At 33.6% G+C, this 17,725-nt stretch overlaps 2 protein-coding genes across 2 annotated transcripts; both read right to left on the bottom strand.

Moving 5' to 3' along the window:
* Positions 1–212: 212 nt before the first annotated feature.
* slc10a2 (solute carrier family 10 member 2) lies at positions 213–3,362 on the bottom strand. The gene is made up of 6 exons (XM_073846120.1): positions 2,788–3,362; positions 2,006–2,124; positions 1,825–1,913; positions 1,564–1,739; positions 1,260–1,417; positions 213–1,148 (listed from the first exon to the last, which is right to left on the bottom strand). Exons 1-6 carry the CDS (start codon positions 3,165–3,167, stop codon positions 985–987), a joined length of 1,086 nt encoding a protein of 361 aa, XP_073702221.1. The 5' UTR covers positions 3,168–3,362; the 3' UTR covers positions 213–984.
* A 1,242-nt stretch (positions 3,363–4,604) lies between these two features.
* gtpbp8 (GTP binding protein 8) lies at positions 4,605–10,797 on the bottom strand. Its single transcript, XM_073846157.1, has 6 exons — positions 9,912–10,797; positions 9,602–9,700; positions 9,386–9,516; positions 8,542–8,641; positions 6,658–6,776; positions 4,605–4,914 (listed from the first exon to the last, which is right to left on the bottom strand). The coding sequence occupies exons 1-6, from the start codon at positions 10,233–10,235 to the stop codon at positions 4,827–4,829; spliced, it is 861 nt and encodes a 286-aa protein (XP_073702258.1). The 5' UTR covers positions 10,236–10,797; the 3' UTR covers positions 4,605–4,826.
* Positions 10,798–17,725: the final 6,928 nt, after the last annotated feature.

The raw sequence follows: 17,725 nt of genomic DNA, 5'->3' as shown, positions 1-17,725 counted from the left end.
TCATAAACTGGCACATTCCACAAGCTGTCGTTTTGTCAGACCGGCTTCAATATAAGCTGTTTTTAGAGTAACAAGAAAGTTTTGAGTTCTGAAACTTACAGAGTGTTTTATAGCACAATGACCTTTTAAATGTCAAAAGATCAAGGGAATTTGATTTCTCTGTTCATGACCCTTTCAAAGTCTGCTAGGAGGATCAAAATCTGACATCACAATTTTGAATAGTCATTTTTTATTTATGGTGTTTTGCATATAAATATCACCAACAAAATAAAAAGTAAAACACAATGCATGCAATGACAATCTTTGAGAGGTTGTAAGCAATGTTTATGGAAATGTTTAAATGTTGAGTAATTCAAAGCAATTAAATGCTTTGAAAAAAGAGAAAGAAATCCCTATTGCTTTGATGAACAAGTATGTCGAAAAATCCCTTTACATGGTAAAAAAAAAGGCTTACAATAAAAGTATACATTTTCTATATCATACATAAATAATTTAAAAAGCAAAACATTAAAGGTCCATTACAATTATGAGTATATAAAGTAACATTTAAATAAATTAGCTTTCATTCAACCTTCTTGACATGTACTGTATGTTTTCTTAAATTATTAAATGTTTCAGTTATTACATCGGTGTTGGAATTACTAGCATTTGTAGGGCATTTGAGAAGAGTTAGTGTATTTTAGTAAATGTGCTGAATATAAGGTATATTAATTGAAAGTTGCAGACAAAACGTAACACACAATACAAAGACAAAATACGGCTCTGTGTTAGTAAACCTGTGGGCAGACTCGTCGTAAAAATTAGTTCAAGCGCTTTCTTGCTTTGTTTTTGTAATGTAGGAAAGTGCATCTGCTTGTCTCAACTGGGGTTGACTTTAATGCTTCACTCTCTCGTTGAGCTTGAATAGCTTGTTCAAAGTTCATGCCTTGTTCAGGGTCAGTGTTGACTGCTCTGGTCACAAAGGCTAGCAGAATGATGTTTAGCTCACAACTGCGTACCTCTGTTCTTATTCCCAGTGTTGCCATTCTCATCAGTGTGAAAGCCAGCATTCTCCAAAGCATAACTCTGCTTATCCTGATCCTCAATGGTGCCTTCCCCATCCTCCTCTGCTGATGTCTCTCCTCTAACACACTTTATTACTTGATGAACTGCGAGTACATGAAGAACCATCATGATATTAGTGATCAACTCTTTCAAGTGAAAGTTCTGATTCCCAAAACAAACTATCATAGTTTGAGTGAACAAGAGTTTCATCTTACGTGCTATTGCAAACCCAGCCACAACCAGTTGGAAGATACTGTAGATCAAGGGGAAAGCAAACATGATCTCAAGCTCTGCAGGACTGAAGGACAGCTGGACAATAGTACTGGCAAGCTGGGCATTCTGCATACCGGTTTCTAAAGCGATGGTGCGGCACCTGCAACACATTCATGAGAAATAAACCATCACAAAGTGCTTTATTCTTCAGACTTCTGCCACATTTATTGACCCCTCAAGGCATGTGCACCATCTCGTCCGGCAAACCATCTAATTTTTATGGGAAGACAAAATTGACATTTTTACCTGTACCAAGGTTGTCCCACAAAGCGTGCCAGAAGAAAGCCCAGACCAAAGCCAATAAATGGATAAATGGTACCAATGATCCAAAGCGAAGGAGCAATGGTCCACGAGGACTGATACAGCACACCACCTATGACTGCAATGATGATGATAAGGAGGATTCCCACCACAGATCCCACCTACACATACAAAAAACAAAACACATGTGAAGCTACATGGCATGCATAAGTGTTTTCAATAATGAACACAGAAACAAAAACTTACCTTGAGGATCTTTTTGGCTGCTTTGGGCCACTTGTGTTTCACTATCATCCCAAGACCAATAGGCACAAGTAAACTCACTAGTGTGATTCCTGGAAAGATCAGCAGCAATGTTTAATATACAAGACCAAACAAATACATAAAACGTATAATCTTGTGTTTAGATCAGTTGAGGCCACTTTACCGATGCTGTCGTAAGGGATATTAATAGCATCGCCTGTAGTCCAGACTGAGGTGTATATGAGCAGACAAAGAGGCATCATTCCCAGAGCCAGAATTGAAGAACATGCTGTCATGCTGATGCTATGGGCAGAAGAAATCAGCATTTAGTAATCTAAAAATTGTCGTTCTGTCTCTAAACATGCATATAAAACATCAAATAATTTAGGTTACGCTAAAGAACAGTAAGAATGCATTAAACAAAGTTGAATATTCACAACATTTTTAATACTATTAATATACTTACTATTATACTAAAATAAGCAATTAAATACTAAATAATAAAGAAAACTATTTTTTACATTTCCATCTATAATTTATTAAGATAAAATGGCAAAAAAATTAGTTTAGCCTACACTCTTAAAAATAAAGGTGCTTCAAAAGGTTCTTCAAGTAATGCCATAGAAGAATCATTTTTGGTTTCACAAAGAACCATTCAGTCAAAGGTTCTTTAAAGAACCATTTCTTGCTTACCTTTTCTAATCTGAAGAACCTTATTTGCTACAAAGAATCTTTTGCGAAACACAAAGGTTCTTCAGATGTCAAAGGTTCTTTATTGAACCATTTAGACAAAAAGGTTCTTCTATGGAATCATTTTACGCAAACAATGAAGGTAAACCTACAATTGACACTGCTAAAAACACTGATTTGAGGTTTAAAAGAGCTGGTGTTTACACAGTTCATTTCTAGGAACTAGAAAGCCTACAACATAACGATCATGAAAAGTGAACAGAATGAGAGTCTCACCTTAGGTCCATGTCTCCATCAAGCCAGTAGCAGAAAACATTGGAGCTGGAACCTCCAGGGCAACAGCCCATGATGATGATGACTATAGCCTGAACTGGAAGCACGTTGAAAATCAGTGAAAGTGCAAAGGCTGTGAAAGGCATGATGCCAAACTGGCACAGAAAACCTATGAAAATGCCCCAGGGCCTCCGGATGTGCATCCAGAGCTTTCTTGCCTCCACAGTGCAGCCCATTGAAAACATGACCATAGCCAGCATGACGGTAAGCGTGGTGCTCATCACCAAGCCGAGGACATCGTTGAATGTATTGCGGGGCACCAGGCAGGAATTGCCTGTGCAGAGGGTGGAATTTACGGGGCAGGTGGGCTCTAGTGTGCACATGTTGACAAAAGTGAGTTTCAATGAAGGGGTGAAGATGTAGGATCCTTCTATGGAAGATGCTTTAGATTCCAATCGAGAAATTGCAGAGATGATGGTTCTTTTAAGAAAGTGATTCCAGAGTTTTCCTATACATCTTCCGAAAGACCTCCTCGGCTCCCTCGGTCCTGCATCCCGGGTGACAAAGTGTGAACTTTTACCTGTCTCTTAGAGCTTTAATATATGCCTGGGGTCAATAAAATTCTAAGGAAAAAATGTTGAAAAAATAATTAACTTGCTGCAAATGTTTTATGAGGTCAGTGTCCAAATGCCAACACATAAAAAGAAAGACAGCGAGATGAAAAAAAAAAAAAAAAGAATGTAATTGTCGAAGTTAAGTTTAGACACAATAAATGCAATTGCACCCTCTTGCCATTTTATAACACTGTGGCACTTAAATTTTATTGCTTTTTGCCAGGTACGGCCCTGTACCGTCCATCACCACCCTTGCTGTGGCTGAGTGGAGAAGGCATGATGCATACCTGACCCAAAACTATATGTCCGTCATACGGATGAAAAAATGACATAAGCTGTATGATTCTTTTTTTAATAGACCCTTTAGAGATATGACTAGACTGTAGGAATGTATATGGTACCTCACTCACTCCTCTTTCTAAGTACAAAAATGCACACACATATACCTTTGGTCACAAAGTTAAACTTTAAAAAACTAAACAGTTTGAGGCACTTATATAACTGCATTAAATCTGCTGGGTGCAAAGTACATTGATGGAATTGGTACATATTGCTCTCTTTTAGGGTATGTAAAAAAATAAAAACATAAAAATTAGCTTAAGGCGTTTTACTCTGAGTGAAAGTTCCCTTTCAATTGTAAAATTATTTCCCACTTGTGATTTTAAAAAGGAGCTTCCATTCCAGGGTTAAGATGGCTTTTGTGGGCTTAAATATTCAGCACTCATTACACTATGAGATTAATATCATTTTGAACTTTGAATTCTAAAGGTTAAATGTCATTATTTAAATAAAAAAGAAAACGGTTCCTGAATATGTAGTTTTGTAATGGTTTAGAATTTTTGGCAAATTGAATAGATTTTAGTGCCTAAGCAACTGTAACTGAAAAACAAGTTGTAACAACAGCTATACTTACCTAATCGACGACAACAACCTTGTAATACGTAAAGTTTGAAAAGTGTGTAACATAGACCATAGCACACAAGTTTAAAACAAACCAGGTTGACGAAATGACCTTAAAGAGATCAAATTCAAGATCAAGATGTTCTTTTGTTATCCATTCACTAGGTTTGACTCATTTAGGATTTAGCAATTCTACACATAGGACAAAGTTTTCAGTAATTATGAGAAATCTGGTCATATCATGCTGATGCATTTTGGTTTAAGCTCCAAGAGCAAGATTCAAAGTTGAGCAGTCATTCACAAACATTCAAAGCAACACTGTCATTTTATTTAGAAGAACAAATATTCCACTTGACTATACAGACCATTCAGGGAGTTTATACAGAGCTGTGTGAATCACAAAGCAGTAATAATGTGATTCAAGCATTGCTGCATTTCCTGCATTTGAAAATATTACATAGATTCAACAATTCAGTTATTTTCAAATTGGTTTTTATAGACCTCCAAAAAGCAGGCAGTGTAGCACACTCAAGACCATTTAGCATTAAGCTGTAGATTTCCCGTTACGTGTGCTATGAAACACCTGAGCAGATAAATCCCAGAGAACTGGACTGAACTGCAGGTCATAGAAAAGGGGGAGAGAGAGAAAGAAAATTATATGTACATATGTTATAATGTATGTTACTTATCACCTTATCTGTGAAAAAGTGACTTCCTGAGTTGATACACATAGCAAATGAAACGGTTTCCAGTCTAAGCTTATCTTATCAGCCAGTTGATAACCATCTGACCACATTAACATTCTTCACATAACAGAGAGAACCTTCATTTTTATTAAATTATAGGTCAGATGCACTGATATATCTGTAAACAGGATTAACTTAATTCCCCATGACTGCATAAAACCAAAAGAAGTGACGAAGGATGAGTGTGCATTTGAAACTTATCACTGCGCATAACGCAAGATGACGAGTCAAATATCTTAAAACATGAGGCTAGAATGTAACAATCCTTGATGTGGCCGAAATACAGACTTTACTAGAGCACTGTCATTTTTAGCAGCCATTACTCAATTAACATTTATTATTAAGCTATTAAATTTGTATTTTCTTTAAGCTGTGCTGCTTAATATTTTTGTGGAAATCTTGACACATTCCTTTCAGGATTCTTTTGAAAAGAAAAGAACTTTTGTACATGTTTGATTTTCTGTGATATTTTCTACATACACTACCAGTCAAAAGTTTTTGAACTGTAAGATTTTTTTATGTTTTTTAAAGAAGTCTCTTCTGCTCACCAAGCCAAAATATAGAAAAAAATGTATTTATTTATTCTATTTAATGTATTTCTGTGATCAAACCTAAATTTTCTGCATCAATACTCCAGTATTCAGTGTCACATGAGCCTTCAGAAATCGTTCTAATATGCTGATTTTCTGTTTAAGCAACAATTATTATTATTATTATTATTATTATTATTATTATTATTATTATTATTATGAATATTTAAACCAGTTGAGTAATTTTTTTCAGGATTCTTTGATGAATAGAAAGATCCAAAGATCAGCATTTATCTAAAATAAAAACATTATACTCTACACCATTCAAAACCTTGGAGTCAGTATATTTTGGGGGATGCTTTAAATTGATCAATAAAGACATTAATGATAAAGACATTTATAATATTACAAAAGATTTCTATTTTAGATACATGTTCTTTTGAACTTTCTATTTATCAAACAAACCTGAAAAATTCTACTCAAATGTTTTTTGAGCAGCAAATCAGAATATTAGAATGACTTCTGAAGGATCATGTGACTGGAGTAATGATGCTAACAATTCAGCTTTGAAATCACAGGAATACATTACTTATTTAATAAATTCAGAAAGAAAACAGGCATTTTAAATAGTAAAAATATTTAAACATGTCAGTTTTTGCTGTACTTTGGATCAAATAAATACAGGCTTGGTGAGCAGAACAGACTTAAAAAAAAAAAAAAACTAAAAAATCTTACTGTTCAAAAACTTTTGACTGGTGTTGTACTTTTTTTTTTTTTTTTTTTTACAAAATCTGCATACTGTTATTTAGCTGGCTAACATAGATGAGGTTTTGTCTGAACTGAAATATTGTAATAGTGTTTTAGCAAATGTATGTTTATGAAATCATTATATCATTACATTCTATCTCTATATTTTCCACCTTGTTGTAAAGTTACTTTTAGTAAAGAAAATGTGTTTGTGGAAAACCAACAAAAAACATCTGAATTGTTGAACCCTGTTTATGTGTGAACTTCTGAACCTAAATTATTATCCTTATTACATTGAAAAAAAAATACAAAAGAGAGTGTGTGCATGTATCTCACCTCACTAGAAATGGTTGTGGGAAACACGTGCTGGTTCGATTTTTGATAAAGTCCCGAAGCTGTAGAGCAAGAGTCAACAAAGCTCCCTGTCGGGTTCTGTCTATTTTAGTTACCACCAGCTAAAACAAGACAGAGAGGACAAAAAGGTTATTTTTGGCATCCTTTTTATGAATAGGCTACATAACACATTCTTTCCAATGAAGAGACAATAATTGAATAATTGAAAATCAAAGAGGCATAAACCTTTGAAATGATAAAGTACTTTTGGCTTAGTTCACACTGTAATCAAATCTGACTTTTTTTTTTAAATAGACTCTCCACACAAGTTCTGTCTCCAAAACAAATTCCTTGAATATGTAAATATACCTGGCAATAAAGCTCTTTCTGATTCTGTATTTTACAAGAAATAAAACAAATCTGGGTTTTTTCATACAGTGCCAGTAACTGGTACAGTGCCTTGCAAAAGTATTCATACCCCTTTATTTTTTCACATTTTGTTTTGTTGCTGATTATGTTAAACTGCTTTAAATTAGTTTTTCCCCACATCAGTTTACACTCCATTCACCATAATAATGACAAAGCAAAAACCAGATTTGCAAATTTTACAAATTTATTAAAAATAAAACACTGAAATAAGTACATTGCATAAGTATTCATACCCTTAACTCAGTACATAGTTGAAGCACCTTTACAGCCTCAAGTCTTTTTGGGTATGATGTGACAAGCTTTGCACATCTGCATTTGGCAATTATCTGCCATTCTTTGCCTCACCTTTTCACCTCTCAAGCTCTGTCAGCTTGGATGGGGGCTGACAAACATTTTCTAGAGTCCTAGTTGTTCCAATCGTCTTCCATTATGGATAATGCTTCTGTGAACCTTCAAGGCAGCAGATTTTTTCCGAACTCTTTCCTAGATCATTGCCTTAACGCAAGTCTGTCACTGAGCTCTACAGGCAGTTATCTTGACCTCAGGACTTGGTTTTTGCTCTGATATGCATTTTCAGCTGTTAGACCTTTTCTGAGAGGTGTGTGCCTTTCTAAATCAAACTCATTCAAATGAATTTGCCACAGTTTAACTCCACTCGAAGTGTAGTAACATCTAGAAGCAATATGAATGCTCCTGGGCTAAATTTCGAGTGTCCCAGAAAAGGGTATGAATACTTATGCAACATGATCTTTTCAGTTTTTTTATTTCTAATAGATTTGCAAAGTTGTTACAAACCTGTTTTGTGCTTTGTCATTATGGTGTATGAGATGTAGATTGATGTGGGAAAAAAAGTAATTTAAAGCAGTTTAACATAATGCTGCAACAAAACAAAATGTGAAAAAAAACGAAGAGGTATGAATACTTTTGCAAGGCACTGTATATCTACAATGGTTGACATAGTAAAGACATAGCCAGTCTGAAGAAAAAATAAAATAAGCTGATCAATCAATCTGTTTTTATTAATACGCATTTAGGATAAAAATTAAGGATCAGAATTTTTTTTAAATATGTTTACTCATAATTTTCACCTGATAAAACATTTTAAAACTTGGCATAAATAGAAAAAAATCATAAAATGTAAAACTGTAAAAATCATTAAGTTTTTATTAAATGACATGTAATGATTTTCTAGGACTAGAAATCACACTTTTAAAATCAGGCTATCTTATATATGCAAGTTTTGCTACACAGCGGTAACCCTAGTTCTTCAGTGAAACAAGAACTAGTAACTAAGTTTGTTTTAGCTTATTTTAATGCTTTATTTTGTCTTGATTTAAGTCAAAATAACCACTGATCCATCACTTACAACCACTAATCTAGACTGAGATGATAACAGCAAATAGTACTCTAACGACCTCTGCTGGTCAGTCACAGTAAGAGCATGTGAGACGAACTCACCACATAAGGTAAATTGAACTCCTCACACATCTCGACAGCAACTAAATCTGCCTTTTGCAGTCCTGCACCTCCATCCACCAGCAAGAACGTCCTCACCAGACTAGAGACACATAAATGAGAAATTCAAAGAATTCATTTATAGAGGTTTTGCATTTACCTCACGATTTGGTCAGTTACCTGAATGGTGATACTCAGATGTAAACAACAGAATGGACTGCATGGTTAATGTAATACTGAATACGTTGTTTATGCTAATTTATGCGGTCTAAACCATGGGTAAAAAGTGTTGAATCTGTATATAGAGAAAGACTTAGTAAGCAGGAAAGGACGCAATATTTTGACAAACTAAAGTTAATAGGTGGTAAAAATACATACAAGCAGCATTAATTAAGATATTAGCCTATTATTTCACCTATCTGACTGGAAATGATAAGAACAAACATGAATAATGTCAAGATTCTTGCCCTGGTAATCCTAGTTCAGTTTGGCCAACCACAAATGCCTTTTGTTCCTCAGACAGTTTTTTGCACTCTTCTCCTTGATTTGTAATAACTTTTGGCAGTCTATAGTACTTCAAATGTTTTTCCCAGTGCAACCGATTAATACAGCCCAAAACATGACAATAACTGACCATTTTCAGCAGCAATAATCAGCTAAATATGCAAGTTTCGTTCAGATTCAGTGGCATGGTTTACATTCAGAGCCGCCAATATGGCCGACGTGTGAAAACACTCTATACTGACACAAGCTTGTAATCATTTACTACTATCTAAACTTAACAAACACAAGCTCATAATATCTAAATATTCTGCATAAATGAAAAACACCACCAACTTCAACCTACTTCGGACGCTCTTGAAGGTACGGTTCAACCATCTCTACAAAGTCCCGCGGGGCATTGTGTCCATACCCCGGCATGTCTACAAGAGTAAACGCCTTTCCCACAGTAAAGAAATTAAGCTTTTTGGTGTGTCCCTGTGTGAAAATAAAGACTGAGAATAAGTTATTTCTGACCATGGAGGACTGAACGGCAGAGAACATCCATGACATACAGACTCACCGGAGTTTTAGAGACCCGCACATCTACCTCCGGCGCAAGAGAGAACAAGGCACGGATGAGAGAAGACTTCCCCACATTACTTCTTCCCATAAAACACACCTGCAATACACACACAAGCACTCAAAGCAAACCTAAGACACAGTTTAAAATGTCAAGTGCAGTGAAACCATTCCAAATTAACATTAGAAATGTAATATTAATACATTAAAGCAATCTAAATTAATTACAATGTTACAACCTTTTTTAACCATATTTTGAGGTAACTTTATCATTTAATAAAGTGATGATGATTTTATCAATTTTATCTCACCTCTGGCTGTTTAAGAACAGGTATATGCTCTATCCGGACCGCAGAGGTAGAGTAGTCGATAGTATGTTTGGAGGAGGGAGTGAACAGTGTCTCAGCCTGACGGAGTTCCTCCAAGCTGGGATGAAAGATCTTGAATTCTTCCTGACTGACCTTTGAGGACAGGTGCTCCTCCAGACTGCTGAAGGGGTACAGAAGACCCTGACGCCTCCTCTCAGGGAGCACAGACACATGTTTGATGGAGGCCAGTTGATGAACTCTCTGAGCTACCAAAGGATAACATGATATATGTGTCTGCAGTAGAGGCAGTGCCTTTATCCTCAGCATCGTGTTAAATCAATTCACTCAGGATGACAAGTTTTGCTTGTTTAAGTCGGTTTGTGGATACACTGATATCTGATTCATGCACTTATAATGGTGTCATATCCATTCATTGGGATTTTAAGTTCACAAAGGCTTGCATGATGGTTTCTGAAGGTTAAATCTTTCAACTAAGTTTTACTACATTGAATACTATGGTTCATATCTATCCACTTGGATCCAGAATTGAAGTCAGATATATCATAAGTTACATAGAAAATAGACATGACATGCCATGCATGTGCTGCCTTGACAAGTTTAAAGAACTTAGGGGAAAAAAATTACAAAACAGTTTAACACACCTTACTGCAAGCCTGTTATCATCTCAAGGTCTTAAATTCACTAGGTTGAGAAAGTTTCTAAAAAAACCTATTAAAGCCACCGAGTCTAGAAATGCACCACTTCGCTTATGAGCACATTTATAAATATTATTAGATTCATAAAATAATATGCCTGTATCACAGGCATATAAACAGCAATTATTGATGTTAAATCTCGTCGTACTTGTGTAAGTTAGCTGCGCATGCAACATCAGAATCGATCCGAAGGAAACAAACAGAAGAACAAAGGTTCCGCCTTATTCTAAAAGACCGCATGAGAAAAGTGAAGCTTAAATATTATTTTTGACCAAACCTGTAAGTTTATTTTTACTAGTATACAGCTATATGTATATTGTGTTTATTGCATTTGAAAACATTTTGGTTGCAAATACCTAAACAACCATTTGGTCCCAAACTAGCAAGCCGCTATACTAGCTTAATTTGAGCACATTATTTTTATAATTTCGATGTTTGTTAATTTATACTGCTGGAATTACCACACAGTTCAGGGTTTTAAACTGTATTTAAACACAAACTTTGGTTACTTAGTTGCAAAAATTGCAAACACGAAAGAAATTAATAGAAAATAAATATAAATCCCCCCTCCCCCCTTATTTCTTTGATATTTCAATTTACGTGTGCTTTATCGCGGAAGCAAAGGCATTTAGGCTGCATGCATACAAAATGTGTGCAAAGTAAAGCACAATGACATTAATGCAAATAGCTACTTAACACTTTACAATAAGGTTAATTAGTTAACATTAGTTATCCTGAATGAACAATACGTCTACAGCATTTTTTAGTCCTAGTTAATGTTAATTTCAGCATTTACTAATGCATTATGTATATAAAATCCCATGTTGTTAACTTTAGTAAATGCACTGTGAAGTAACAAACAATGAACGACTGCATTTTTATTAGCCTAACTAATTAACAAGTGTAATACATGTATTGTTTATTGTTTATTGTTCGTTCATGTTAATACATTAGGGTTAAAAAATGACACCTTATTAAAGTGTTACCAATAAAGTGAAATAAAAGAATACAAATAGAACTAGTGTAAGATAGTTGTGCTATTTGTACTGACCATTAGGGGGCAGCGATGTCAACAATTACAAAACGCATGATCAGAGTTTTTCTTCTCTGCACTTTTTGCAGTTTCACTACTTCTTGTTGCATCCTGTAGCACACCTAAAGCAAACACTTCCTAATAATAGTGATTGTGGCTCTTGAAAAAGTTATATTGTGTAGAATTCAGTTGTTTGTGCCAGCCCTATTTCTATATCCTACATCTCTGAAACCTAGTTTTATTGCTTGACTGAGTTCAGAAAGGTGTCACTCTGACTGCCTGACCTTTCACTGCCAGAAAATGAATAGGTACAGTTGTGAATTTATCCCTGGTAAGAACGCAAGCTGTAATGGCCTTTAAATCAGTATAGGGCTGGTATAAACAGACATTTGAAGGCAGCATTTATGGGGACGGTTATAGCCCACCATCTAAAATATTTATAGAGCTGTAGAACGAGGATGTTACAGCTGATCCTGGAGTAGCCTTCCATATCCGAATCCAACCATCAGTTACTACTGGATAAACCACAATACTGACATAACCGAGAAGCATTTAGAGCTTCCTTACAAAAATCCAGAGTGGAATAGCAACATAAATGAAAGAATTAAAACTCGTTTATATCTGTATTGAAGAAAGACTGATGACTTAAACTTAGCCATTCCTTATGAAGGCACAAACTGAATTTCCTCTCTCACCCATTTAAACACTAAAACCAATAGGCAGACACACAGATCACAGTGATGAAGAGACAGACGTGAGTGAGGTGTGAAAAAAAACTGATGGAAAGTCTTGAAGGAGAAGAAATGACAAGTAGTCAAATGAGTTTGGAATTGAGCACAGGAGTGAATAATGAAAGAATCAGAATACTAAATGGAAAACCGGAAAGAACTAGATGGATGCAGATATTAAGAAGTAAAAACAGACTGTCAGACAGCCTATATTTGTGGAAGTGGAATACTAGCATACATACTCTGCTTACTGAATACGCTACTACACATACTATGTGAAATACAGCTATAATCTTGTCACATGACCCCACTATGTTACATTTCCATGGGTGGCGTCCAAATATCATTCTGGACATAAATAGTGTTTCGGATTTTCAATACAATTTCGTGTTATATGACCTGCAGTCTAGATAAATAATGGTTGAATGGTTTGGAATAGCAAACTAGCACACTCCTCTAAATATTTCAGTCATATGATTTGACCTTTCATTTCCACTGTGACAACTTGATGAAAGAAATATCAGCTGCCATATATAAATAGTAAGACAAGTATGCTAGTATGCTAATTCAGACAAAATGATTTAAGAAAAAGATGGTTAAAATTGCTTCGGGAATTACTTCTGGAAAATAAAGGTCAAGTTAAGCGGATTACATTGTGTGATAAATTATTGTTTATATTTGCTATTATTTATATGCTATTATAGTTTTTATTCATCAATAAAACATTCATTACATTTTAATTTTAGTGTAATTTTTAGTAATTTTATTATGTACTTTTGTCATTTTTATTTATTTATTTTGTAAATTTAATTTAGGTTTTATTTTTTTTATTAGTAATTTAAATACGTCTTAAACTTTTTTCAGTTAGTAAGAATTTTTTAATCTTTATTTTTATTTATTTTTTTGCCTAATATTCATTTAATATTTATACTTTTATAATATATTTAATTTTATTTATATTAAAAATATAATATAATAATTTTAGTTGTAGTTAATAATAATAATAATAATAATAATAATAATAATAATAATAATAATAATAATAATAACCCTGGTATACATACTGAAAGTTAGTTGGTAAAACAATTTTTTTTTATCAATTTTTTGTCTAATCATTTATTCATAATAATTATATTCACTTATATTTACTTATAATAAATTATTAAAATAATAAAAATGATTATATTTCAATTTATTTCTATTAAAATATAATTGAATAATTTCAATTATAAATAGTTAATAATAATAATAATAATAATAATAATAATAATAATAATAATAATAATAATAATAATAATAATTAAATAATAAAATAATAAAATAAAATAAAGCTTATTTTAGTTAGTTGGTAAGACATTTTTTAGCTATTTTTTGTTTAATATTCAATATTTATATATTATTTTATTTCTATTAAAAATATAATTAAATAATTTTAGTTTTAGTTAGTAATGATAATAATCCTGGTATGCATACAGTTTACTGCAAAAAAAAATAAAAAAATAAATTAAAATAAAAAACAAAACTTAAACTTATTTTAGTTAATTGGTAAGATGGATTTTTTTTTATCTATTTTTGTCTAATATTAATTTATATTATATTATATCGATATTATATTTATATTGACTTATATTTAATTTTTATAAATTATTTAAATTATAAAAATGATTATATTTTATTTCTATTAAAAATATAATTGATATTTTTTAGTTTTAGTTAATAACAATAACCCTAATTACACACAGTTTACAGCAAAAAAAAAAAAAAAAAAAAATATATATATATATATATAAAACAAAGATACATATAAAATAAAAATAAAACATATTTCAGTTAGTTTGTAAGACAAAATTTAATCTACTTTCTATTTTTTGTCTAATATTTATTTGATATTTATATTTACTTATATTTTACGTATTATAAATTATTTAAATGATAGATAAATAAATAATAATAATAAACCTGGTGTACATACGGTTTACTGCAGTAAATAAATAAATAGTGTGAGTTGTATGGGAGTACAGTATGCCATTCTAAGCATAGTGCCATAATGGTGAGATAGTTCATTTGCATACACAAGGTCAAACAGTTGATGGATGATCACATGTCATGTGTCAACGGAATTAAAAATAATCAATCAATAACATACGTATTAGAATAAGCAGAATCTTTTTTTTCCTCTGAACTGAACTCTTTGGGATCATTCCAGATTGGCTGAGATGTTTTTGCTTGTAAATGCCACAGAAAAGTGCCAACGAGATGCAGCTGCCGTACTCTCACACTCAGCATTTAATACCCCATCATGGAAGGAGCACTTGTTAATGTGACATTGAGTGATGTCCACCCTGACCTCTCCTTCTCTCTCGTCTCATTTGCATGTTAAGCATCCTGCCTCCTTTCACTTCAGCATTGTGACCGACACACAAAGGGACGTCTGCCACCCTTAACGCCTCTGCTTCACCCCCCGTTCTGCTCTGTCTCCTAAGAATGAAGCCATACGCAGTTCATCTCAGATGACTTCACACAAATCAGAAGGGTCAGTCGTTCAAACAGCTTAATAGACTGACGGCATGTAACTTATATCTGACACGCAGGCTTTAATGACACACTCACAGGCAATAAAAATTACATAGTGACACACAAGACAAAGACTCGGTCAAAGCGATGAACACACCTAGGACACAACCTCACAAAGGAGCTTCTGCTCCGGCCACACACTCCGGGCAGTGTCTGCATCCTCTTTGTGTGTTTTATAAGAGGGGAGGAAACATGGAGGAATATATTGGGGGTAAAAACATCTATGCTAAAAACTCGGCTTTTAAATCACAGAAATAAATTGCATTCTAAAATATATTCAAAGAGAAAACAGTTATTTTAAATAGTAAAAATATTTGAAATTAGTACTGTATTTGCTATACTTTGGATTAAATAAATGCAGGCTTGGTGAGCAGAAGACACTTCTCAAAAAAAAAAAAAAAAAAAAAAAAAACCATTACAAATCGGACTGTTCAAAAACTTTTGATTAGTAGTGTATGTTTAGAATGGAATACTAGTAAATACTGTGCAAACATACTGTAATATTATGCGAAACAGAACACATTAATATGCATTTATAAACATTTTAATCAGCAGTATGCTAAATTGTAGATACATGACTTCACTAAGCATGTTTAATGCAAAAAAATTATGTCTATTTATCACCCTGTATAAATATTGTATTCAATTCAGTTTTATTACTTACAACTGAGAAGGATATGTTGCAAATTTTGGGTAAAAAACCCTCCTAAGATGGTTTGCTATAGTCGTCATCTAACCATCAGTAAAGTGCCTAATTATACCTAAAGACCAAGATTAAACAGCAAAGAATCAGCATATTAGAAAGATTTCTGATGGATCATGTGACACTGAAGACTGGAGTAATAATGCTGAAAATGTAGCTTTGATCACAGAAATAAATTACATTTTAAAATATATTCTAATAGAAAAGAGTTTTGCTGTATTTTGGATCAAATATATGCAGGCTTGGTAAGCAGAAGAGACTTTGGGCATGTTGCATGTTTGATACAGTATTTGTTGCAGTGGTGTGCATATTGTTGTGCTGCACCTTTTGGCAAATGTATTCCATGCATACAGAAAATTATCAACTGTGCATAATAGGCCTATATGATATACTATACAGAAAAAGCAGGATGCTGGAATGCTATACTGAACATACAGTGCCTTGCAAAAGTATTCATTTTTTTCACATTTTGTTTTGTTGCAGCATTATGTTAAACTGCTTTAAATTACTTTTTTTCCCACATCAATCTACATCTCATACACCATAATGACAAAGCACAAAACAGGTTTGTAACAACTTTGCAAATTTATTAGAAATAATAAACTGAAAAGATCCCGTTGCATAAGTATTCATACCCTTTTCTGGGACACTCGAAATTTATCCCAGGAGCATTCATATTGCTTCTAGATGTTACTACACTTCAAGTGGAGTTAAACTGTGGCAAATTCATTTGAATGAGTATGATTTAGAAAGGCACACACCTCTCAGAAAAGGTCTAACAGCTGAAAATGCATATCAGAGCAAAAACCAAGTCCTGAGGTCAAGATAACTGCCTGTGGAGCTCAGTGACAGACTTGCATTAAGGCAATGATCTAGGGAAGAGTTCAGAAAAAAATCTGCTGCATTGAAGGTTCACAGAAGCATTATCCATAATGGAAGACGATTGGAACAACTAGGACTCTAGAAAATGTCTGCCAGCCCCCATCCAAGCTGACAGAGCTTGAGAGGTGAAAAGGTGAGGCAAAGAATGGCAGATAATTGCCAAATGCAGATGTGCAAAGCTTGTCACATCATACCCAAAAAGACTTGAGGCTGTAAAGGTGCTTCAACTATGTACTGAGATAAGGGTATGAATACTTACGCAATGTACTTATTTCAGTGTTTTATTTTTAATAAATTTTTAAAATTTGCAAATCTGGTTTTTTCTTTGTCATTATTATGGTGTATGGAGTGTAAATTGATGTGGGGGAAAACTAATTTAAAGCAGTTTAACATAATGCTGCAACAAAACAAAATGTAAAAAAAAAAAATGAAGGGGTATGAATACTTTTGCAAGGCACTGTATTCTGTGTGTTATGTATCTAAATGAAAAGAGAGAAACAAAGCGTGGAGAACGGCCAACATTAACAATTTGAAAAAAAAAAAATAGCTACAAAATAAAGGTTTATCATCTCTCTGTCTCAGTAAGATGTGGTAGCATAAATATTTTGGCAGGTGGTGTTTAGAGGGTATTAGAGCTCAGTGTCTGGGATATCGATCGGGATCTCTGTGCCAGGATCTGCAGAGAGAAAGGGAAGAGGAGAAAGAGAGAAAGAATGACCTTGAAGCAGGAGGTTTGACTTGATAAATAAACTGCAGGAAGGAAATGCTTGAGAAAACAAATTTAGTGCCACCCAGGAACACTAAGACTGTCCCACAAATACTGTACTTGCTAGATGAGAGTCCTAACCTTTGTATAAATATATACATACAAAAATTATACCTTACATGAGTAGGATGGTACCTGTGTAGGGATAACACATAATGAGTACTTTTTGGAAGTAACAAGTAAAGGATGTTATTTCTCTTGTATTTCAATGATTCTTTCATTAGGTTACAGAAGTTCACTTCCAGAAGAAAAATTTACTAATAATTTAGCTGCATTGAAACTGCAATTTGGACCTTCAATCCATTTATCACCTTTGAAGTCCACTATATGGAGAAAAATCCTGAAATGTTGTAATCAAAAACCTTAATTTCTTTTTGACTTAAGAAAGAAATACATGAACATCTTGGATGACTTA

This window comes from Garra rufa, chromosome 8 (assembly GCF_049309525.1).
Source record: "Garra rufa chromosome 8, GarRuf1.0, whole genome shotgun sequence".
Classification (NCBI taxonomy): Eukaryota; Metazoa; Chordata; class Actinopteri; order Cypriniformes; family Cyprinidae; genus Garra; species Garra rufa.
This window is presented reverse-complemented; position numbering and strand designations above follow the sequence as displayed.

Coding starts and splice junctions, on each gene's coding strand:
- slc10a2 (XM_073846120.1), bottom strand. CDS start 3,167: ATGTGCACACTAGAGCCCACCTGCCCCGTAAATTCCACCCTCTGCACA. Junction 2,125..2,787: donor GATGGAGACATGGACCTAAG/GTGAGACTCTCA, acceptor TTCTGCCCATAG/CATCAGCATGACAGCATGTT. Junction 1,914..2,005: donor TATCCCTTACGACAGCATCG/GTAAAGTGGCCT, acceptor TGATCTTTCCAG/GAATCACACTAGTGAGTTTA.
- gtpbp8 (XM_073846157.1), bottom strand. CDS start 10,235: ATGCTGAGGATAAAGGCACTGCCTCTACTGCAGACACATATATCATGT. Junction 9,517..9,601: donor TGCGGGTCTCTAAAACTCCG/GTGAGTCTGTAT, acceptor ATTTTCACACAG/GGACACACCAAAAAGCTTAA. Junction 8,642..9,385: donor TACCTTCAAGAGCGTCCGAA/GTAGGTTGAAGT, acceptor ATGTGTCTCTAG/TCTGGTGAGGACGTTCTTGC.